Source organism: Excalfactoria chinensis, chromosome 2, assembly GCF_039878825.1.
Source record: "Excalfactoria chinensis isolate bCotChi1 chromosome 2, bCotChi1.hap2, whole genome shotgun sequence".
NCBI classification, from domain to species: domain Eukaryota; kingdom Metazoa; phylum Chordata; class Aves; order Galliformes; family Phasianidae; genus Excalfactoria; species Excalfactoria chinensis.
This window is the reverse complement of record NC_092826.1, coordinates 122047933-122072765: the sequence shown is the minus strand read 5'-3', so window position 1 is coordinate 122072765 and position 24833 is coordinate 122047933. Positions and strand designations below refer to the sequence as shown.

General features: G+C 39.5%; 2 protein-coding genes across 2 annotated transcripts in view; one reads left to right on the top strand and one right to left on the bottom strand.

Moving 5' to 3' along the window:
• Nucleotides 1–9317, top strand: part of RUNDC3B (RUN domain containing 3B) — a 41792-nt gene extending 32475 nt beyond the window's left edge. Inside the window, exons 9-11 of the mRNA XM_072328570.1 lie at nucleotides 4026–4172; nucleotides 4515–4630; nucleotides 6737–9317. Of these exons, the coding sequence (XP_072184671.1) occupies nucleotides 4026–4172; nucleotides 4515–4630; nucleotides 6737–6882 (409 nt within the window). The 3' untranslated portion in view covers nucleotides 6883–9317. The remainder of the gene's footprint in view (nucleotides 1–4025; nucleotides 4173–4514; nucleotides 4631–6736) is intronic.
• A 1265-nt stretch (nucleotides 9318–10582) lies between these two features.
• On the bottom strand, nucleotides 10583–23832 carry SLC25A40 (solute carrier family 25 member 40). The gene is made up of 12 exons (XM_072329716.1): nucleotides 23699–23832; nucleotides 23297–23415; nucleotides 21721–21780; nucleotides 20369–20475; nucleotides 18846–18913; nucleotides 18293–18417; nucleotides 17386–17559; nucleotides 14319–14428; nucleotides 13576–13661; nucleotides 12737–12751; nucleotides 11279–11340; nucleotides 10583–10718 (listed from the first exon to the last, which is right to left on the bottom strand). The coding sequence occupies exons 1-12, from the start codon at nucleotides 23731–23733 to the stop codon at nucleotides 10603–10605; spliced, it is 1077 nt and encodes a 358-aa protein (XP_072185817.1). The 5' UTR covers nucleotides 23734–23832; the 3' UTR covers nucleotides 10583–10602.
• Between the last annotated feature and the right edge of the window lie 1001 nt (nucleotides 23833–24833).

Sequence of the window (24833 nt, the reverse complement as noted above, 5' to 3'; positions counted from 1 at the left end):
CTGCCAAAAGCAATGTTAGTGCAGGCAGAACAGTTTGTGGCCTTAGCTTACCAGTGAAATGTCTTTTAAATGTTTCTTTCAAAGGAAACCCCAAAAAGCACCACCAACAAAAACAAAGCTGACCGTTGTGGTGATCCGTTTTCTCAGCTCCTGTGTGATGTTACGGGCACAGCAGAACGGGTGTCATTCTGTGGAGCGTGGCTGTAGATGAACAGTAATTTGTTGACTGCATTTCATTATTGCATGTGTACCACAGATAACAACATTCTGCACAGCCTTAGGAAATCATATTGGAACTTTGAGTTATGAAATAAACATCTCAAGGTAATCAGGGTTGAGTGACTCAGCAAGTAAATATTCTGGAGAGTGCCTCAGTGAGGCACAGCATGCCAACACTTGGAGATGTTCAGCAGGAGATTTCACTGCTTGCTTTTCCCTACTCCTTAAATACATAATTTGAGGAGTGAAAGTCAAAAGCACATAGAGACGTTTCCTCTCTCCTGTAACAGGAGATTCGCTGAGTATTTCATTCTTATCAATTTTCAGTATGTCAGTTCATTCTAAATGAATTGGGAGTGCTCTCTCTGCCGTCTTGTTTCTTTGTTTTTGAGGGATTTCAGAAATTTAAACACAGTATCGAGTGATCTTACAAAAATATTTGTTGAGAGGAAGATTGCTTTGAGCAAAGCAATCATTAGGTTGGACATCAGGAAACACTTCTTTACAGAAAGGGTAGTTAAACACTGGAATAGGCTCCCCAGGGAGGTGGTTGAGTCGAAGTCCTTGGATGTGTTTAAGAGCCGTTTGGATGTGGTGCTCAGGGATATGATTTAGAAGAGTTGTTAGAGTTAGGGTACTATGGTTAGGCTGCGGTTTGTCTTGATGATCTTTGAAATCTTCTCCAACATGAGTAATTCTATGATTCTAAAGGTGTTGCGAGCAGGAGGAGAAGAACCTTTACAATTCTAGAGATTACAAAAGAGATCGTTTGTTTTTTTTTTTGCAGATATGATTGTGAAGGGATGGAAATGGCTGCAGGTAGAGAAGATGCCATTTAGTGGATGAGGGGAAATAAGTTCACAGGCGTTCACAGATGAGATTTTTTTCCTGACCAAACCAGCTGATGTACAGTTTAAGCCCTCTGCTTTCTTAATAAATTCTCATGTTTCCTCCCTACTCTGTATAAAACTTTCCGCATCTCACCATGTTAGCCCAGGATACTCAGCTCAGCCATATCTCCCCCGTGGCCTTTCTTTCATTCAAACAGAACCAGACAGTCTCTTATTAATACACACGGGACCAACTTTCTGGCTGAGATGACTGTATTTAGAGGCCATTGTTCTTAGCTTCTTTTTGGCTTTCAGTTTTTCAATTTCCCGTCTGATGAGAAGGGGCTGAACAGCTTGCTGTATATGCTTGTTTGCTTGTTTTCTCTAAACGTTTATTGTATGTCCTTCTTTTTTAATGTCTTTTAAACCCTTTTGTTTCCTTATTCCTCTTCCCTTTTTTGAATGTACCTACTTGTACTCCTCTGTTTAAATGCCTTATCTTATCCAAACCATATTAACCCATCACAGCTACAAAGTCACTAACAGTAGGAGAGTATTCTATTGAATTTTAAGATTGAATTTTGTTTAAAATCAGAACTGTGTAGTTCCATCTGTACTATTATTCTAACAGTATTTTATGGATTTTGTTCCATGTAGGTGATGCTTATGGGTTATGACATAATATCTCGTATAAAACCTCTGCTTGGAAACTTGCTTTCTTGGTCTACAAGCATTCAAGTCGCTCTGGTTTTCAGCTGGTGCTTCTTGCCAGTGGTTTGTTCTGTGCAGCAGAGGTGGTAGGGTAAAGCTTGCTGTATATACACAGTCCCAGTTCAGTGTCTTTTACTGCACACCTGCTTTCAGTAGCATTCTATATAGAATATCAGATATTGTATCATTGGATTTGTGAGCTTTTGTTGCCTGTTTGCCACAGATTTGAAGTATTTTCCTGTCAAGATCCAAAGAGTTTCTTTTTGTGTGTGTAAATTACAAAAAAATACCATCTGTGCTTTATTCTTGAGTGTTTTGTGAAATATACACATTTCACTGATATTTCTATGGAGTCTCTACTCTGATTTTTATTCAGAAGGCATTTATACCCCAAGCTTACATTGCTATACTGTCAGCTATCTAAGTTTCAATAACAATATCCTTTTTACTGCCCAGCTGTTTAATCAGCATGCAGAGGAAAGCTCCTGGTCTTATTGCAGTCACAGTGATTAAGAAAAGCTCTCCTTCAGCCACTGAAGTATTGCAGCCCAGAGCTGATCAGCTCCACCTACAGTGCTTGTGTCTGGGGGAACTGTGCTGCTTTAGACATTCATTCTGCATTGCACCGTTTGTCTTTTGAGACCTCTTCCAGAAGGGCTCATCTGACCTCATCCTACCTGTAGGGCAGGGAAGTGCTCGGGACTATTGTGTCATTTTTCACTTTGAGTTTCTGTTGACATTTGCACGCTTGTTTCCACTGAAACTTGATTGGATTTCGTTCCTTTTAAACTTGTGTGGTAAACACTTTTGCCTCCATTTTTTCCCTTTTGAAAGCCTGTGTGGTATCTCGTGATGATGTAAACTATGCAGTTTAATGCTTTGACTCTCAGAAGTCTGGTTAATATGTGCAAATGGAAGGTGCCTTTGTTTATCTTCAGAGAAGAAACTGTTTGCAGGCTGTGCTGTTAACAAGGCTTTGCTGCAGCTAAATCTTACCATGCTTTAAAAATGACTGTGAGAAAACAGACATCTAAACAACTTACAAGGTTGGAAGAATGGGTGGGACCTGCCAGCACCTGCTGTGAATACTTTCTCTTACTTCTTGTCTGTGTTGCCTTTTTGTAAAAGCTGCACACTGTGCTGAGCACCATTGTTGCATATGCAAAACTGTTTTTACATGTAATATAACTAGAGGAGAGTTCCGTATCCAGTTTGCTGCCTGTTTCCCTTCCATGCAGAAAGGATGAAATTACTGTAGCATACTCAAAGGTTGTTAAGCAGTGTTGTACTGTTGCCTGGTACTTTCACAGTTTGGTGACTTAAGAGTAAATAAGCCATATTACTTTTGTTTCTGAACTTATGCTACAACACAAACATAGCTTGGAGGTTACCTTATGCTACTGGAAAAAGGCAGGCAATGTCTTGAAGTCCAAAGAGCTGCGTAGTTTCCTTATTTCTGTATGACAGGTGATTCCTGATGTCAGCATACTGGCTTCCTGGTTTCCAAAACTTTAGGAAACTCATCTGCTTGATGAGAATAAGAGGCAAAACTAATTTGAGTTGCAGGGTACTTCTGTGAACGCCTTTTCAGTAATTTAGAAACAAGGTTCACCTAAAGTTGCAAGGTGGTACAAAGCAGAATAACTACATGTTGTATTTTACCTGGAAGCTTGTAATGAAGTCAGCATGTCTGGAGTTCAGTTCATCCTGCAGCAATATTCATTTGGGACTGGGGAGAAGGCAGGTTGCATTTCAAATGCCCTCAAAATTGGGGTAAAGGACATCAGGTTCTGATCGTTGATCTGCAGAGTCATAGAATGGCCAGGGATGGAGGGACCTGCCTCCAGGGAACTGCCGCTTGCAACACCTGAGGCCCGGGTTCGAATCCCCCCTGTGGCGCAGGGGGTAGAAGTGCCGCTCTGCTACACAGAGGGCTCGAATCCCGGGAGTTGGACTCGATGATCTCTAAGGTCCCTTCCAACTCGCACAATACTATGATACCTTACAGATCCCATCTAATTCCAACTGTCCTGCTGTGAGGGGGAAATAGTTGCTCTGTTCATTACCAACTTCTTGACAGAAAGCATTTTTAAAATGCTACTCCATTTTTTTTTAATATATAGGTATGTTTCCAGAATGAATCTTATTTCATCTTTTTCTGTTACTAAATTGCTTCTGAAAACTGCAATCTCTCACTTTTTTAAGTAGAACGTGCATTGGGAGTTCAGTAGATTTGCTGAGATTTACTGTCTGCTACGTTTGCAGGACTGTGCTAAAGAATAATGACTTGAGATCAAGACAAGAATTAACTACTCACCTCACCAATCAGTGGCCTTCCCCAGGAGCTCTGGATGTCAACGCTGTTGCCTTGGACACTCTACTCTATAGAAAGCACAATCAACAATGGGATGAGTAAGCTGAATATGACTTAGCTTCAAAGGAGCAGAGAAACTTAAAATCGTACATTTCCCTGAGCATTGCATTAATCTTAAGCATATTCTATAGGAATAGCCTGCTGTGGTGCACAAGGATCAGCTGGCATAAAAATTGCTTCTCTCCTTCCTTTGGATTAATCAAACAAACAAACAAAAGAACCCCTTCTTTAGAAAATAACAGTCTTATAGAAAACACAGAAGAGTTATTAAGAAAAGAACGATTAAGGATTTTATTATTTATTAAAAAAACTTTTTAAAGAAATATTTCTGCTGAGATCATGAAATGTGTTGATATTTGAAATGATGGTTTGTCTGACAGGAAAAGTTTCCAAAGTCTGGACCAACTTTCGGCAGACGTCAGCCTTTCTCAGACCTCTCTGGATCCAGGCCACTCACAGGACGGGAAGCAGGATGGGATGAACTTGTTAAATGAAGGTACGGAGCCTCTCTAATGGCTTCATTTTGTTTTGTACTTCGTAGCTCTGCTCTTCAGGCCCCATGAGATGCATCTTCAGTCTGAGACATCGTACTGCATATTTTCTCCATTGTTATGGCATTTTCTTTTCAGTTTCTCTGAGGGCCGTTGTTAACTTCCAAATAAGTTTGCATTTATCAAGTCTGTTCCTTATCTCCAAATAATTATAGGCCTTTGTGCTGTATTGAAGGCCACCCTTCAAATGTGTTTCTTCCTTCTCCATCATAGAACCCAAGAAAGGCATTTTCCTCCTATACCTATATGAAATAATTCACGTACCCTTCTTGCTTTTCTGCATTATCCCAGTGGTGATCCCATCCTGCTCCTCTTTCTTATAAGCAATCACAAAGAGAGGTGCTGAGGGCAGTGCTAACATAGAGACACAATGTAGTACCCCCTTCAAAATGCGTGTGCGCAAAGTTTACCTGCTCCATCTAGTGGGCAAGTGTGAAAAGCAGAGAAACGCTTGGGAGCCCGCAGTACTTGGGGCTGAAACTGCTATAAGCAGTTTTCTGTATCTCATGAGATACCGAATTCAAGCAGACTCGTTTGTAACTTCAGAATTCTTTACTTGAGAAATAACTTGAATGCAGAATTTAGAAGGTTTTAGAAGCAGTAAACAGCATTAAAATCTAAATGGTTCAAGCAAGTGTAGAGAAATTGAAATAGAAACAGCATGTCTGTTATGAAGAGCGTCCTTGTGCTGATTTACTTCCAGCTGCTGAATGTGGGGTTTGGGATTCGTTTTTTCCCCCCAATATTAATCCTCTGAAGTTTATGCTTTCTTTTCCATGCATTAGGATGCAGTGAAAACCCAACTTGTTATCTTAGGTTTTGATTTCAGGATTCTGTCTTCAGAGGTGGCATGATGACCTACTTCTACATTAGTGAGGTCGATTGGTACTGAAGCTTTCATATAGTTCTATAAGATGTGATGCTTTAACAGCAGGATCTCATGCTCCCTGTGTGCGTCTCACAGTGGCAATCTTTCATGTTGCTGTTGAATAAATCACGTAGCCAGGTTTTATTTCCACACGATGAGTTCAAGAACTGTACCCAGAAAGTGTGAGGCTGTTCTTTATTTCACGTCCTCAAATTAATTATTGTTCTTAAAACGTAACTGTAATGGAGATTCTTCTAAGAATGAAGACTTGCTGAGGGAGCTCTCTAGTTCTTTCTTTTGGAAAGCTATTTGGTCTCTTGGAAAAAGCTCAGTGGAAGAGAGATCTACAATCTGTGGGAAACTGCTAATGAGAACTGAATGTGATGCAAGAGAGCCTTTGTTTTCCACGATTGCTTGAGGCAAGGCATGCTTTGTTATTTTTCTCGCATCCTTCTTTACAAAAATAAAGCTTTTCTGTCAGGAAAAAGTCGCAGTTTTAACAAGTGCTGCTTTTTGGATGTGATTTTAAGAGTTCTGGTAGATTGGCCAGGTGAAGTCTTATGCCTCTGGCCTGTTCAAGCTGCTTCTAAACTTAGTTTAAGGTGATCTATTTTATTCTGCAGTTGATCCAGGAAGATGAAACAAGGAGATATATTGATAATCGCTTTCTTCATAATGTAATTGATTAGCTGAATTGGCACAAAATAGCGTGCCTCAAGTTAGCAATAAATAAATAAACAAATAAAACCAAACATGTTGACTTTCAAAGCAAAATGTTCTGATTCCAGTTAGTTCTAATCATTTCCAGGTATTCAGAATTAGCACTGGGGTACTGACGATGCATTAGTAGAATCATTTCCATTTACAGTGTACTCAGCTAAAGCCAGTGCTTGAATTAGTGTCTTCTGTTCACCATGCAGTCAGGGGGGCCTCTGAACCTCCCTCTGTGGAATGCTGACTGCAGCCCAGTCAGTGATGCTGAGGTAGGAATGTCTATTCCATGTGAATGGGGAAGGTCGGAATTAGTGACGTCTTTCTGAGTGTGTTTGTGAGGTGGGTATGTGCTGAAGCAGTAACGTATAATTCATGCTAACTTAAATGAAGCGTTTTCTTTTGTTCATTTTTTTGTGGTGGGATCATCTTGTGTTGTGAAGGTCACCTTAATTCTTGTTTTTCTTAACAGGAAAGGAGGACACCCCATCACTGCTTGGTCTTTGTGGTTCTCTCACTTCAGTAGCAAGCTACAAATCTCTCACAAGTCTGAAATCAAGTGAATATCTCGCCAGTCCCACGACAGAGATGACAAGTCCAGGCTTAACACCGTCTTGAGATGCACGCGTGCAGGAAGAACTTTGTGTTGTATGCATTTGGTTTATGTTCCGTAATATGACTTCCAATGAAGACTGCTAGTTCTAAGGCAAAAATAAGCTGCTTTATTTTTACTTCTCATGGTTACCTGTTTAATTATCCAAGTTTTCATTCCAGCTTCTTTTCCCCCAGAGGACTTTTTCAGATTTTCTGCTTTAGTCCTGAACTGTTTGACTCCCGGTCAGGTACAGGACACACATTCTGATGCTTCTGACTGATTTTTAACATGAAGCAGTTGGAAATCAGTCTACGTAACCGCCACGACCTTTGTTTCTCCTTGCAGTGGTTAACAGCCTGGCTCTGCTATAGCCGTGGTGCTTCTCTGTAGTGCTCTAAATATCAGCTCTCGCAGAAGAGACAGGAAATCTTAAAGCCAGTCTTTGTAGGCAAATAAATATTTTACTTAAAAATCCACCTTTTCATCTGTGTATGTTGCGTAGGACCTCAAGTAGCGTATTTAACCTATCAAGAGCTCTTCTCAAGTTGATTCAGTGTTAAATTTTGCATTCCTATTAGCATCATGGAACTAATGAGATGTCTGAATCACACTGAAGCACCACGCTGAAGCACTCTAGTAATTCTTAAAGTTTGCATGACAATAACAAATGTAAGTTGATCATCTAAGTCAAGCATACTCAGCAGTTTGTAAATATTGAGGAAGCTCGCCAAATTTCAAGCTTTTGAGTGACCTGGCTTACAGATAATTTAGTATTATACAAGGAATTTCTTGGCTTTTTGGCCTTACTGGAAAGGGAGGGACTACGGAAGATGGGGTTAGCTCTGTGTGAAGTTTGGGTCACGTATTTATCGGCAAGATTAGTTATAGTTGGTTTGCCTCTTGTAACGGTACCTTGGCACTACTACAACATTCTGGTCACTGTAAAGTGGGCTTGAAAGAAAGAGAATCTGCTCTCACCTTTACTGAAACCACTGAAAACATTCAGCCAAGGAGAGTGAAAAAGGGGAAACAAAGGCAATGTAATGACAGCATTCTCATGCTAGAGGTTGTTCTCGTTTCTGTAGTAGTGCAGTAGGTGTTTTCCAGGATTAGGTAATGCAGCAGGACTTCTTTAGGTCAGTTTTATCAAATTATTTGCCATAGATTTAAATTACGGATACAAACAGCCTGTAACATTTTTTAAATGAAACGAACTTTCCAGATTAGCCGACAGCTCCAGAGTTTGCAAACTGATTTTTGAATTGCAAACTATATTCTTAATTCTTTGTAAGATAGAACGGATCCTTTATCTAAGAATTTTGCTAACCAAGGTAATGCTTCTCAATATGATTAGTAACTTTTTAAACAAACCTGAAGTGCATGTAAGTATGTTGTATTTATAAGTGCTAGGGAAAATGCTTTTTTTGTGCCAAAGAAGTTTCATAAATTGTTTACACGATAGTTGCAATACAAGACAGATGTTCAATTGCTTACTCTCAGATGTTTACAGTACGTCACTACACTGTATGGTTTTAGTTGGTTTGCCTCTTGTAACGGTACGTTGGCGCTACTACAACAGTCTGGTGGTTGTAGGGGGGGCTTGAAAGAAGAACTCACTCTCACCTTTACTGAAACCACTGACAGCATTCAGCCTCTGCAGGTGTGAGGCTGTCTCTGTAACTTGGGGCACTGCTGGATTTTGCTGCATGCGGTTCAAGATGCATCTCCTGAGCTCTAGCCCATGGTGCTGGAGGTTACTGTACCCGTGTAGTGAACAAGGGTAGAGGCCATTCCTACAGAAAACTTTACAGCTGCTTAGCAAAATCCAGCAGGCCTTATTTTTTAATCCCTCATGAAACCATTCAATTAATTTCTCTGTAATGATTTATCTGTGATGAACTCAGAATATCAAATCCTTTCACGCACCGTCAGAATGTCCATTCCTTCTTGTAACTGTTTTTGGTTGTTACAATTAAGCACCTGCTCTCTCAAGGCCGTTGAGTAACATTATTAAACACTAATTTATAAGTTAGAGAGTGCATGTCTACTGTGAATACCACAAGGGAATCCAGATTCCACGAGTTCATGTTCTCCATCAAGGTGTAGTGATTTAATCCGTCTTGTTTGCTGTTAAATGCTTCTCCCACTTCATCAGTGTTCTGGAGGGGACTATGATCATGATCTGCAGTCATGTTAGCTGATGGCTCTTTTCTTGGAGCTGCTGGTGTGAAATTCACGTGTTGTTTAACTGAAGTCTTTTATGTAGTCTGACACCGCTGAGTCTCTGGGTGTCATTTTGTGCATGGGAAATCAGTTCTGTGTGTCCTTCTCAGTTTTAAACGTTTATCATTTTTCAGAAAAAAGAAAACCACACTGAAAAAATGCCCCAAATGTACGTTTTGTTGCCTTGACGTTCCATGAATGTTGCATGTAAATTAAACATTTTGTATCATCACTCATTACTGGTTTTTGTCTCTGTTTTAATCTAACAAGGTAAAATAAGAGCATTTGGCAAATTACAGTAGTAGTGAATTTGCAGCAAATTCTCTTCTTGGACAACAGAGAGATGTTGTTGTTGCTCTATTCCATTGTGTGGCCCAAAATCAGCTGTTGTGGCTCTTTGTCTTTTGGCTCTTTTGACTACAGAAACTCAAAATAAGGCCTAAATTTACTTTTAAAATCACAAGGGAAGGGGGGGGGGGTGTGGGAGGGGTTGGGATGGAGGAAGGGCAGGGAGTGTCAAATGTCTCCTATAGCAAGAGATCTTGCCTGCACCAAAAACTTCTTGCCTAATGTCTTTCTCCACAACCAAAGCATTTTCAGTGTGTGCTGAATTTTCATCGAGGCAACACACGCACCAGGATACCTTCTTCAGAGCAGAACAAGAGTGCTGTCTGTGCAAACAGTGCATGGGGATCGCACCCTGAAAGGGAGCCTGCTTCTGTCTTGAAGTTTTTTTGGGATCTGCAAGATGTCATGGATCACAAACATGAATGTTCTGGAGCATTCCTCCAACACCCCAGCGCAGTTGGTTCCGGTGCCTGGGTTTGCTTCCCAGTAAGAGCATGCACTAGGAATATTATCTTCAACTAAAAAGGCGCTGCAGCACCTGGCAATGTATTCACAGTGTTCTCTGGGACTCTGATAGGCACGATGCATGTTTTCCAGCTTGACCTAAAACATTTCTTGTTATAAATAAACCTGGAAATCAAAAGAATCCATTTACACAAATTACGGAGCTGCAAATAAACAATCACGTGATTGAAAAGGTATTAAGCAAGCATAAACAAATCCCTATTGAATTTACTCTCTATCAGCCTCCTCATGGAGATGTCCCTTCCTTGGGATACCTACAGTATAGTCTAAGCATTGCTTTATACATCCAACAGAACATTCAGTCATGCTGAAGCTTAGCAGTGACAGTTGTTATTCTTCACCACACCGGCCAGGCTCATTTTATTTCCTTTTTAATCATCACTGAGGAACAGTCAAAGTGCCTCTTTTTTTTTTCCTTCCCTCTCTGTAGTTGCAAGAGACCTTACCATTTTGATAACAATTGCAAGGCTGTGTATTTTTCTTAAGGGGTGAAAAATAAACCCAATTTATCCTTTGTGAAACAGTGAAAAAATGAAGTTACATTTAGTTACCAAATGTAAAGGTAGGAAGATGCTTTGACAGGCAGTCTGGTATTTGGTATAAATTTCTCCGCGTATTTTGACTTGATGCAATTGGATGAAGGCGACTCAGGGATGCTGGTTTGTCTTTTCATTTAGATGTCTGAAGAAAGCCTTCCCATATTCGTATGTGCTGATCATTATGGCACAGGAAGGAGCAACTTTAAACAGCCGTGGAGTAAAACCTGCCCAGAAAAAAAAAGTGTTCATTCTCATTTGTTCTTGGATTGAATCGCTCTCGTGAATCGCTCATATTACATTGATTCCAGAATATAACTCTGTAGAATTATGATGTTCTTTGTATTCACATTTCTCAAAATACCAATGTTACTGATGAGAGACTTTACCACTATAAGGATATTATGCTCTCACCTCTGCCATCGGTGCAGCTGCCTAACTCAAGCCCCTCCCATTTCTGCCTGCTCCGTCTCCCCGCAGAGGTGGAGCAGTCCGACCTGCAGCCTGTTCTGCTCCAGGCCAGCAGAGGTGGCTATGGGGGCAGGCTGGGCCCTCCCTGCAGCAGCTGCCGGCATAGGAGGAGCAGAGGCTGGTGGCCTCTCAGCTGGAAGAAGAGATTCTCTCCGCACGCGTGCATGTCGTGTCTGTTACTTTACAATCTGTTCCATAACTGACAGCGTTCACAAAGATGGAAATATATAATTTATGCACGCTAATATCTAACAACGACTTGTGAATAATCAAAAAGCATTAATATGATTTTTTAGAAAGATGTCAAAAGATTTACCAGCAAATAATCCAGCAATCCCTTTTTTAGCGACAATTTTCCTCATAACTGCCCAGGTAGATGCGCTGCCCCTCTGTGGGTCTCAATGGAGTACAACAGAACAGTCGGTTAAACAGTGCAGGCAATGCCACAGGAGAAAAAAACAGTTCTAAAAATCAAATGTCGCTTTGGATGCAATGACAAGCTTCAATTTACCTATCTTAACCTATAACTGATGTATGTATATATGAAGTTGTCTATACAGAATGTTGAGTTCGTGCAGTATATAAATTAGTATTGAAGTTAAAATAGCATGATGCAGAAAAAGATCAAAGTAATGCCTAGTGTAAATTATATAGAGACAATATTTGCTACTGGAGCAACTGACACAACTGAAAACATTGCCTGGCTTTCAACTGAGCTTTTCTCTCTCCAGGTCTCTTTACCCATGCAGCTAAAAGACCATTTTCAAGTGAACTCGTGTTTCATGGTAAGCTGAATGTAAAGGTAAGTTCTGATAACCCATATAATGAGTCATAGGAACGAGTGTAATAATTCAGACAGGACACCACGCTTTGCAGATTTTACAAAAGCTTGAAGAGTCCAAATCATCCCCAAAACTGTCAATGGTTGAGAAAGCGTGGATCTGTGAGATGCAGGCTGCAGTCCCTGGTACGAGTGATTCAGGTATTCAGGTACCAGGAGCAATCAAAGTGCACCGAGAAGGCGGCTGCACTGCAGACGTATGCAACTGCTTTAAACAGAGGAGGTTTTTGTGGTACTTCACTCTGCACGTGCTGTTTTCCTTCATCTGTAATATGGAAGAAGCTGAGATTTTACTTTTTTTAGATAAAAGAGTTTCATAGCACGCATTTATGAGGAACGTCCTACAGCATCTGGAAGCTGTCAAGTATTTGGGCAGCAGCAGAGGAACTATTTATTTGTAGATTCGTTATCAGGATCCAGCTCTAACAACAGCTGCATTTGGGAAGAATGCAACCAGTACCAGGTACAGATAGATAACCATGCTGACATTTATCTATCTACTTCATATCAGCCAAATAAATATTAGGCAGCTACCTGCGATTCAAAGAGGTGTTAGCAATGAATTCTTACATTCATCAGTACAAGGGAAGAATCCAAGCACATTAACAATTTATATTTTATTTTATAAATCTTAAGCAGTTCTGCAAAAGAAACACGAATGTCTTTCAAGAATTACACCAGAAATAAGATTTACCTAAGAGAATGAAACCTTGTGCCAAAATGTGATCAGTATGTTTGCATGATATCTCCCTGAACGAGTGCCTTTAAATGAGCTTCTAAACAGAACCTCGTGTTTGGTTTCTCTGTCTTTCTACTATTATTTAATCTGAAAGCCGTGATCTAAGTTGTGTTCAGGTTAGAAGAAGTCCCTCACTGATTCCAGTCCCAGGTAATGCAGAACTATATTCCTGTGTACAGCCTGAATTGCTCAGAAAATGTAGTGGCATTCTACCGAACAGAGAACAAAAAAGAGGAGATCCCTTTGTCCCTTGAAACCGATGGAGTAATTACTAACATGCCCTCAAAAATCATCTCTTTGAAATCACACACAAAAAAATGGTTGGAAATACACTACCTGAGCAAAGCATCTTTTCTGCAGCCTAAACTCTAGCAAAAAGCCAATGCTATCATTAAATGCAATATTCTAAGAGTTACACTGCTGGTTTTATTTTCTAGTACCAACCGGTAGTGAATGTGCAAACATTTTTTCACGTCATTTCCATCAACTTAAAAGACTATTTCAATAGATCCTTGTTCACGTGAGTGTTTTATAAGAGCTGAAACATTTCCCCGTTCACACAGGGAATGTCTGTAGGTTGGCAGTCAGTCTGCCTTCCTGTACTAGTTCTGGATTTCTGTTTGTAATTCTATCACCATATTACTATGAGTTGTGCTGTGCTCGCACCTTTTCCCTCTGTGTCATTTATGAGACACTGTTTTTATATTGGGAGACAAACGTTGTACAAAGTGTTACAAGTGGAAAAGACAGAAATGCAGAGCGATACAATTCTTAGGGGAAGCGGAAGAGATGAATATTCAAAGTTCCTGCCAAAAATCCACGTACCCAAGCATTATGCTTTTTGTTTCTTGCTTTTTTCAGTTGTGGCTAGAAGAACCAGCTTCATTACACGTATTAAACACATGGATTATTATTAACCAGTTCTGCAGGAATTCCTGGACAATGCAATCTAAGGGGAATTCTGACTGTTCAACAGCAGACCTGGTTAGCAGACAGATTAAAGCAGCTGTTTAGCAATGTCATTACCTGCAACTTACTTTGCAAAGTCTCACTCTCCCAAAGTTCAGTCTGCCTATGTGTTTTCACCACATCGAATGGCAGAGTTACGACAGCTGCAATCTATTAGGAAAAAATCAAGCCACAATTCTAATATTAGGTTACCAGCAAGTAAAAAGTAATTTCATTTTATTTTACATTAAGCTGCACACAATTTAAAATTAGTTTAGTTATTCCAAGCATGTGATATTATTGAAGTCTTGTATTTCAGAACACTTTAAATTGTTCAGACGCCTAATGAGCTTGAATGCCAAACCATGCGTGATTGAGGTAGATGTACTTCAAAACATACATCATGGTGGGAGGGTTCTGGCCTCCCAGGCAACAAACAGGACCTGAGGAAATGGCTGCAAGTTGTACCAGAGGAAATTTAGATTGGACATAGATTTAGATTGGACATAAGGAAAAACTTTTCCTCTCAGAGAGTGGTCAGGCACTGGAATGGCTGCCCAGGGAGGTGGTGGAGTCGCGGTCCCTGGCAGTGCTCAAGAGGTGTCTGGATGAGGAGCTATGAGATACATATGGTTTAGTGACTTGTGGTAGCAGTGATGATGGGAGGACGATTGGACGAGATGATCTTGTAGGTCCTTTCCAACCTTGTGGTTCTACGGTTCTATGATCATTTCTGAGAGAATCATGTAAAGCCACTTCACTTGTAGATAAATAGTTGATTAGTGATGATAATAAAGAGCAGTACTAGAAACAAAAATGTGTACTTACAGAGCCTGATGCTGCTCCTGCAGTAAAAGCAATAAAAAAGGTTGGTTCGTGTGCACCAGCATTCTTGCACATCATCTTCTTGAAACGTTCATAATTATACCAGTACACTGCTATGGCCATAAAGAGCAAAACCAAAAGAAACAAACTTTATACGACAACAGATTTGTATTTCGGTTCAACTTTTTTATCAGCAACAGATGTAAGAATTCTACAGCAGCAATAGGATCAAAGAGAAACCAAAGTTGAAAGGAAACCAGAATTGTTCTCTTATTTCTCTTATTTATACAGATAAGTTTCCCTTATCTCCATACACATATTCCAGATTTCCTCATATGATACAAATTAGCCAATTCATTTTGTCATTCCCATCAAGTATCTCCTACCTTAAGACAATCTAACATAAGCATTACAAAACTCATAGAATTTTCTTTAATGCGATATTCCATACATCAAAATGTGTCTGATTATTTTTTATGTTTCCAGGGATATTTCGTATATTTCATATACCTTGGTAACTCTACAAAAATGTGTTTCATAGAAGATGAGAGGTTCCTCAAGGCTGTCTCATATTCTTTTGGAACACTTAATATGGCTTCGCTCTCTGGAATTACTGAGGAGAGACTTGTCTCCCACAGCTTTCGCAGAGGCTTTCTGAGGGACATCTTTCAGGAGTAACATCTGTTTTTGTCTCTTCTGCTGCAATAAACTGCACTCTTTCTACTTTAATGAGTTCTAGGTAGAATGCAGAAGTTACTGAGCTGGGTTATGGAGTGCTTCCCTATGGCACTTGGTCAAATACCTACTGCAAATGAGAGTTGTGCACCCTAAAAGGTAGCTGTGACTCATTCAGCACTGAGTTCTGGATGTTGTGGCAGTAGAGAAATATCAAAGTATTTTCTTGCTGTGGAAACCAAGCCTCCAAAATTTTGCAAAAGTAAATCAGGCTGTATCTAAGAGATTGGGGAAAACTTAGTATTGAAATGTATGTAACCCTGATTTAGTATAGACTATCTAAACCCAAGACTCCCTTCACTGCATACAGTTCACATTTATGCAACACTGCTTGATAATTCAACTGTTATTGTTAATCCAGCTCTTGTGCTTCTAACAGGCACTCACACCTTGAGTTTTATTCAAGTCAACTTGCTGTCCAATGAACATTCTGGAAGCATATCATTCACACTTTGGTTAACACAGTGGGACTCTATGCTGTACTGCTAACATTGTCATTCTGTGCTACTCAAGCACTCTCACAGAGCAGCTGCTTTCTTAATACAAACTGTTACCCTGACTTTGATTCCTCTAGAGAAAGCTAACTGCAGTGAAGGTGGGGACTCTGCTGTAACAATACCAGAATCCACAATGCTGTTGTATCATTCAAAGAGAAGGTAATAAAGGAACATATATTAAGTGCAGGGGGAGTATTCAGCAGGAAAAAATATTCAGAAAACACATTTTGAAGCACTAATCAAGATTAAATACCCATCATTTATATCAGCAGCTTTGAGGCACAGATACAAGAACGTGAAAAGAGTAGAGAGCACGCACATCTCCTTAGTTCCTTCCACTCTGAGCACTCTCCTACCACACTGATCTTTCCACTATTAAAAGCAGCAGAGGGAAAGACAACTGGCTCCTGCCATGTTGCTACAGACAAAAATCAGTTGTAGAGCAAGAGTTTCTACTTGTAATCAGACAATAAGAATGAGAAGAAGAACTTTAGAATCCCTTTTGAAGATCCAAGAGAAGGACGCATTTGGCAGACAGAGAAAACGAGTGAATTGCAAATAAATATTGGACAGGAAGCCCTTAAAGCAAAAGATGAATTTTGAATACTGTTGTCTTAGCCTTAAAGAGAAAGTGTGTTGCCACACGTTCAGAAGTCTTCACTATCATGTAAAGTGAAATTACATCCCATCAAGGAACAGCATATCCTTAAGAAAGAAATGCAGTGTAAGTACTTTCTTTAAGCATCTACCAGTAGCAAAGCAGAAGAAAAAGAGTATTATTCATACTGAAAACAAACCACCTGAAAGAGCAGTTAAGTGAGTTAGCAGAACTAAGTGCAGCTCTAAGCTAAATATCACTGCCACTCATCACGCATTTGCATTGTTCACAGCCAATTTAAATTGTATTCCAGGTGCTCAAGATCTCATCAGCAACTACTGCTCAACTAGACTGTTAAGAACCAAAAATTAAATTAGGTACCAGATAATGCTGAGAATGAGGCAGAAGAACAAAGATAGTAGGTCAAATATTTCAAAGATTCTCTACCTCTGAAAATGGGTTTGAAGAATTCCCCTGGGCCAACACAAGGTGTTTAAAGGTGTGATTCCCAATACCATCGAAGGACAGAAACAGCTTCGAGAACAACTGCTGCCTGATTATTCCCAAGTGCTCTGACAATAAAGGGCCTTGAAGAGACGTGGGTTTTAACCACTGGCATAATAAGTTGGAACACTGTCCTCCAGCAGCCTTGTCCGAGTATTCTCAAAACTCAGGAGACAGCAGAGCTTTAACAAAATGGGAGAACTCCTGATCTCCTTTGTCCCAGTTATCTTGGAGTATAGCACTGGATCAGACTTTTCTTATAGACTTTCAGCTTTGAAGTTTCACTGCCAAGCAGTGCTCTAGTTTCACCTTTTCTGGAACAGTTATACAAACTAATTCATCTTGCTAGCAAAAATGCCTGAAGACACTAACCACTGTGTCACCCTGTATTTGTATGTTTTTTTCACAATCAAACATCAGAACACATACACAGAATGTCCCTCTATAAGGAAATAGCCAGAATACCTATCACAGAGAACATTTCCTACCAAAAGTCTTAAAAAACAGACATTACATAAGATGAAACAGTCTAAACATAGGGGAAAGGAAAAGTAACACTGAACACAATCTGACATCCATAAACAAAATTATAGACTCGAAAGAGAACAAGTAAATCTCAGTTATTTTTAAAGCTAATCATTTTTGTATAATAACATAAGAATACAAAAAATGTGCAAAAGAATCACGAAAACACATACCTTACATAACACAGATTTTCATCTGAAATAAAGCCCACCTGAGAAAGGTACATCTCGCAGAACTGTACTGCTCCAGCCTCTCCACAGGAAAAGCCACCCATCTCTGGCCACTGTAGTCCTGATGTTCAGCTGTAGTTGCTTGTAGGACAACGTGTGATACTGCATTCTAGTTCTGATCAGCTCCACGGGACTCACTGAAGTAACTGAAACAACTGAAAATGAGAAAAATGTGAGGTTTTTAAAAATCAAGATTTGCTAGTAACATTTCCTGAACATTAAAAGTTAAGTCTCATATTGCCTTATAAATCTGATGAAAAGAACCATAGAATGTCTTGGGCTGGAAGGGACCTTAAGGACATGTAGATCCAACTCCCCAACCATCAACATGGACAGCTTTCACTGTACCAGGCTGCCCAGGATCCTATCCAACCTGGACTTGAATGTTTCCAGGGATGGGGCATCCACAGGCAACTTGTTCCAGTGCTTCCCCATTCTCATGGTGAAATTTTCTTCTTAATATCTAATCTAAATCTACCTTCTTTTAGTTTAAAGCCATTACTCTGGACCCACTCAACAGCTCAGCATCTTTCTTGTGCTGGGGATCTCAGGCCTGAACACAGTACTCCAGATGGGACTCCACAAGGGCAGAGTAGAGGGGGACAATCACCTCCCTCAACCCACTGGCCACACTTATTTTGATGTAGGCCAGAACAATGTGACAGCAAAAATAAATCACATCAGTCCATGTAAGAGGGTTATATTACTGAAGAAATGGTGGGAAAATGTAGTGTTCCTTCTTATGCCCAGCTCCTATCCCCGTTTTTAAAGCCACAACAAATTCACTGAAAAGAGAGAAGAATGAGGAGAGAGGAGAGGAAAAGAAGAAATGAAAACAGAATACAGATGTTGTATTTCATTGTTCTCTCTGAACATGAGACAACTTACATCTGCTTAAGGAACTTGCAACAATTGGAATGTGGTCATTATCCTCTCCTAGTCTAAACCTCAGAGCTTCACTCAGTTTTTCATAGCAGGTAAAATAGATTATTGAGGTAGGAATGGCCATTATTCTAAAATATAAGAGAGAGAATCTGAACTAATACAAAGAAAGCAGGAAAATAAAGTCAGACATCTTGTATGGATATTCTGCTTAAATAAGGAAACTGTGTTGCTTATTGCAGGTTAGTAACAATCTAGACTAGCAAATATCTATCACTAACTAGACTAACATTCTTAAACAGGCAACACAGATCCTGTGTTTTGGTGATGCCACCAGTGGGGAAGTTACAGTGCACAGTTGCCACTTCTAAAGGCAAAATGAGAAGTTTGATGTCCCTGCTGAAATAGTGAGAATATACCAAAGAGATTGCAAGGAGAAATAGCAAGTTCTAGTGGGAAAGTCACTGTCTCCAACTGTTTCTGATCAAACTGATTACGCCATTATCCATAACTTAAGATTCAGCAAAGTTTTTAAAATCAATTGAAATAAACTACTTACAAGGCTGGGGAAAGTCCACTCCAGAGAGATTTAATTCCCTCTGTTTGAATAATTTTCACAAAAGCATCCTAAAAATATAACCAGGCAAAGAGCAATAATTAGCTGCAAAGCTTTTCTTTAAAAGTGTGTTTCTGAAACGACTTATCATTCTAAGATTGCAATTTTGTAATTGCTTCTGATAGTCCTCTAATTTAATATACAGATAGTTCCACTGAGATGAACAGGAATATTTGTGCTTGAAATGAACAATTTTCTCCCATCTTTGCAGGGCCAAAGTAGAAAGTTAAGTCTTTATTGGTAGCTGACAGCCCTGTGAATAAGTTCTTTTCAGGACAGATACTACACAGCAGCCACAGCAGCCAATCTTCCACGGAACTGCTGACTAAAATATTTTTTTAATAAAGAACAAAGTTTGTAGGCAGGAAATAGCAATTCACTCTGGATTTTTTGATACGTTTTTTCTGAAAAGTGACAAGATATATGCAAAGTGTACATGATATATGATATATCTGGAAGCTTACAACTTATCACAACTGTCCATATGTTTCCCAGGCCACTGACAGCAGACAAACACTGAACCTTGATGGCCACCGAATTGAAAAAATCTTCCAGAGATAAATTCCCTAATATTACAGAGCTTATTTTTCTTAAACATCTGGGAGGAGGAGGCTGAAATTTGATGGATTAGAATATGGCCAAGACCAGACTTTACTACAGGGTCTCAGAAGATGCTGAAGCTGATAGGCTACAAAAAGGGCTAGTACTAACATTTTGTTTTCTTCCAACTTCATGTGTATTCGTTAGTTCTGGACATACGTGTCCATAATACTGAATCAAGAAATGTACAGCCCAGAAAGGTACAGATAAACGATAGGAGAAAGGATGTAACAAAATCCAGTGTCTGAGCAGCAAATGTCCATATCTTACTAATGATATGGACCAATATATCAGAACATTTGAATAGTTCTAGCACGGGCAAACTAACATGTCTACTACAATTTTCTCTACTGCACTGTTTTATGAAAGGAAATCTGATGATATGATAGTTATTCTCCTTCATGACTTATCTTGTTATAGCAAAAATGGGCACATAATAACGTCAGTTAGAAAACTAAGTGATTTTCTAAAAATTATACAGTAAAATCAATTGAAATATTCAGACAAGTTATTAAGTTAAAAAAAAAAAACTGCTTGTGGTAAAACCATTCAAGGAACTATTTCATAAACTCTTTATTCTTCTCAAATATTAAATTCTGAAAAAGCCTTGATCATATGTGTAACATAACAGCAGTCCAACAAAAAGCCCTGCACCTGCTCTCTTATTCATTTTACCAAAGGAATTTGCTTTTTTGGTTAGAAAGAAGGTATCATTAATCTCTACCTAAACTACATTGTGCAACCACATGGATACCCTCTCAAACAACAGCAAAAACTTAAATAAGCAGATAACATGTAAAATGCATCGTATGCTATTTACAAATGTTTAAAATGTACACTTTCATATAAATATAAAATGTCCTTACCAACGTCCCTTTGAAATGCCCATTTCTATTATAGCACGCTTTGCCATCTCCATTCTCACAAACACGTGTATGCTGTATTTGGCCATTGGAGTATACAAAATCCTTTCCTAGTAAAGCAGTGGATAAAAGTATAATTAATGCATTTTAAAATGATTGTTCTTACTCTTCAGCAATTCCAAATTGGATATAATGGTGAGACAGATTTATCTCTGTTTAAAAAAACAGAGACAAAATAGCTTTGAAAAGTCAATATCAACAAACCAGGTAGATGGAAAGAGAAAACAAATGTATGGGGAAAAAGAAAACAAAGGCATCCCTCACAGCGCCAGATGAAAGGAAATTGCCCTCACAGGCTGAGGGAGACAAGCTGTGCGGCAGTGCCACCTGCTGAAGGCTAAAAGATAATCACACAAGTCCTGAGTGCCACCTTCGTGAGCAACTTTCTGAACATCCTTCTGACTTTCAAATCTCTTACTGAGCTTTCCCCGTGTCCGTGCTATGGGTGGAGGTACTACATAGTAGGCAAATCTATACTTGCACTTGATCATCCTCTCTAATCATTTTTTATTCCTTCTACACCATGTACTTTGAATCTGCTAAATAAAATACTATTGCCATCACAAAACCATACTGAGTCCCACAATACATTTTCACACTTTTGAAGAGTTTAGAATTTACTAAAGTACCAGCCACAAGCATTTTACTTGTTTTTAATTTATGGCAAAGACTTGTTACTGTAAACACTTATCTCCACATACAATGAATTTCTATAGCACTCATCTCTTTTTCTTTTAAATCTCATTAATGACAACTATATAGTCAAGTCTTTGAGCACAGAATTTATTAATCTATTTAGAGTCCAGGTGACAAGACTTAGGTAAGACTTATCTTCTTTTTCAGAAGATTTTGGATTCTGGAGGATAGGAACTTTCACATAACACAGTGACCACATAAGCCCCTTATCAAAATATTTAGTAATGTAATCATAGCTTTATTTATTTATTTATTATTCAATTGAGTAATATTTGTACATTCTTCCATACTGAGAAAGACATCATACAGCCTACTTCACAAAAAATTGATTCACGAGATTTTTTTTTGCCATTGTATCTATTCAGCAGCACATTTTTCCTTTAGCACTTTCAGTACATACTGTGGTGGCTTTTGTTTTATCTTGGGGTTTTTTTTGTTGTGGTTGTTTGTTTTTTTTTCCCAGCTCACTGACTCTGACGAAAAAAATGAAACTACTGAGAAACAAAGAAAGCCTTTCTGCTACTCAGCACTGTGACAATTATCAGCTAAGCGTGACAGCAAAGAGCAAAGTGCGTGCTCAACTACCTAACACTGCTTACCTTTGGGGAACGGATTGCTTTGGGCTTGCAGTCGAGTTTTGACAACATCGAGAGGAGTTACTAAAATGAAGCAAAGTAGTCATTTAGAAACATCGTGCAACCTGAAAATGTAGAAGCGTACACACACTTCATCAGGAACTATTATTATTCCGGGGATGAGGGGATAGGGAAGAAGAGTGAGAACTATTTTACAGTGTAATCAGCCAGAGGGAGAAAGCAAGCAAACAATCACCACCAACAAAACCAACCCAACTTGTGTATCCCCTATTTGTTATTTCTAACTTACCAACAGCTGCACAGAGAACTGCTTGAAATAAACAAAGCTCACAAAAAAACACACTGTGCCAACTTGTATGAAATTGTTAAAAGTTGTGCTACTCTTCTCTGGCTGCTAACTTTATATAAATGGCAAACCACAGAACTTAAGATTTCATCCTCAAGCATGTAAAATACCTCTGCATTTTCAGTACATTTATTCTTTTTCATTAAACTAAACTTAATAATAATGGTCAAAAGGAAAACAAACACTTAAAACTTGTGATGTACTTCCCTTCTTTCCTCTGCATAGAGCAGATCTAAAACTTTAGAATTATTGAAAAATAAATAGGGAACATTGTTTTGCTTCTCATCCGGCACTTGAGATTACAACAGTCCTAGACGTGCTGAATACTGCAGTCATTTGTCAGCTGGACCACTCTCCAGCCTCTGCTGACTGCACTGATTCAGTGCTTCAGTCAGTTACCTAAATATAAGCAGCTAGTGCTGCATGAGACTTCAAGGTAACCAAAAGATCTACACAGTGGACAGGTTCTACACAGAACCTACAATTTCACTAAGCAGCAGCTGGTGACTAGGTCAAATACCACAGCACGTGCATATGACTTGCTTGTGCCCAGGCAGATATTTACTCCTTAGCTCTCCATTGATGGTCATTTGCTGATTAGTAGGTTGAACACTCTGCTCACACTTCTGTATCTATATGTAGGGACCTAGATATGACACTTGCAGCTCATTTCAGCTACACAAAATTTGTCTTTTATTATCATTTAGCCAATCATTCTCTTCCTGGTCTCCCTGGTACCATTTCAGAAAGGTCTACTAAGACCTTGAATACTAATATCTTATACTAGAGTCTTATGCACAAAGAGTTGAAAAACATCTTGCGAGGTCTGATCTAGCTTTGCCTACTACTTTACCTAATATCACAGGACACAATGTGTAATGACAGAATAAATAGACTGAACTTGGAAATGTCCTGGTAAGATCCTATTTCATAAAAGTCTGGAAGCTTTTGGAGGGAGGAGTCATGCTTAGAAAATTGTACCTTTATCTGCAGAATGTTCAGTGATAAAAATCAGAATCAAAGGCTAGCTTAAGGCAAAAAGTAACAGAAATGTGAAGAATAAGCTTGACGAGCTCCAAGAGATACGAAGCACTGAATCTAACCAAACAGTGTCTCCTTAGGTGCACATGGGGAAGGTGAACATGAGCTACAGGAATGAATAAAAGCAAAAGCTCAGTTTCACAGATTCTTTTCAAAGATTTTCTCTGTAGCAAGCTCAATAGTTTGCCTTACCAAACAATGATGTAACTATAGCTCCACAACAAGAGGACACTGCATGCTGAATACTGGTTGTTTTGCTGAAGTCACTATTACTTGTTTCATCCATCACTTTCTCCTCAGATAAGAAAAATCTGTTCAGAAACAGAAAAAGTACATTGCAAGGCTGTGCTCACAACTTGCAGAAAAATCAAGTAAAAAAAAGTATCTTTAATTGTTACTAATGCATTACATATAAGCAGCAGTAATGTAAGAAAATGTAATACACAACTTGTATATAGGGAATTCAGGTTTTAGGTTTTGTGGGGTTTTGTTTGCTTGTTTGAAATTAGGTTTTCTAAATAACAGGAAAACTTGCTAAACTTTTAAACAGAAATTACATGATACTTTAGAAACCACATTGGATATGTAACGTACCTTACCTTTTGCTGCAACAAAGGGCTTAGGCGCATGTCAATGATCTGTACAAAGGTAAATGTCCTGCCTGCAGCCCACAGACTGCAGCAGAGCAGAGCACTTCATCCAGACCCCCCTCTTGCTTCTGTCATTCCTATGAGAAAAATCCAGAGTGGTCTTCTGGTGAATCCAAATCACAGCTTGTTGGTAATGGCTTCCTGAGCAAGCTCCTCAAACAACAAGCAGTGAATTTCTGGCATAAATGCTGCCAGTAAATATTAATTCCTTTACCAAATCCTGCTGTGCAGTTTCACAGGCAAGGACTCAATACCTTAGAAATGTAAGCAGAGATCCAGAAATAAGGAGCTAAAATAAATCTAGGCAGAAGAAAAAAGGGAGAGAAGAGCTAAACAAACCGATTTTCAGGACATAAAATCCCCAAATGACAAAAAAACCTGAGTTGGAGGGGACCCACAAGGATCATTGAGCCCAGCTTCTGACTCCACACAGAACCACCTAAAAAACAAATTCGATGGCTGAGGGCCATACCTTTGAAAATGCACATAGATTAAATGCAGTTGTGACCTGATTAGTTTGTATTGATCTAAGCTTTGTATTTGATCAGTAGGACAGGCTGGACAGTTGGATGAAGAGGAACCTGATGAGGTTCAACAGTGGTATGCGCAGAGTCCTGCACCTGGGGAGGACTTACCTCATGCTTCCATGCAAGTTAGGGGCTGACATGCTGGAGAGGAGCTCTGCAGAGTAAATAAAACTCGAATGTCCTGGTGGACAACAGGTTGGCCATGGGTTAGCAGTGTGCTTTTGTGGCCAAGAAGGCCAATGGTATCCTAGGATGCACTGAAAAGAGCATGGCCAGCAGGGCAAGGGAGGTGATCCTCCCCCTCTATTGTGTCCTGGTTTGGTCACACCGGGAATGCTGTGTCCAGTTCTGGGCTCCTCAGCCCAGGGAACTTCTAGAGAGTCCAGGGGAGGGCTGCAAAGATGACTGGGAGCATCTCCCTGATGCTGGGATTGCCCCAGAGATGCCTGGGGAGGAGGAGCATCTTATCGCCGTTTATAAATACCTAAAGTGAGAGTCAAATAAATGGGGCCGGGCTCTTTCTAGTGGTGCAGTGTCAGGACAATGGCAACG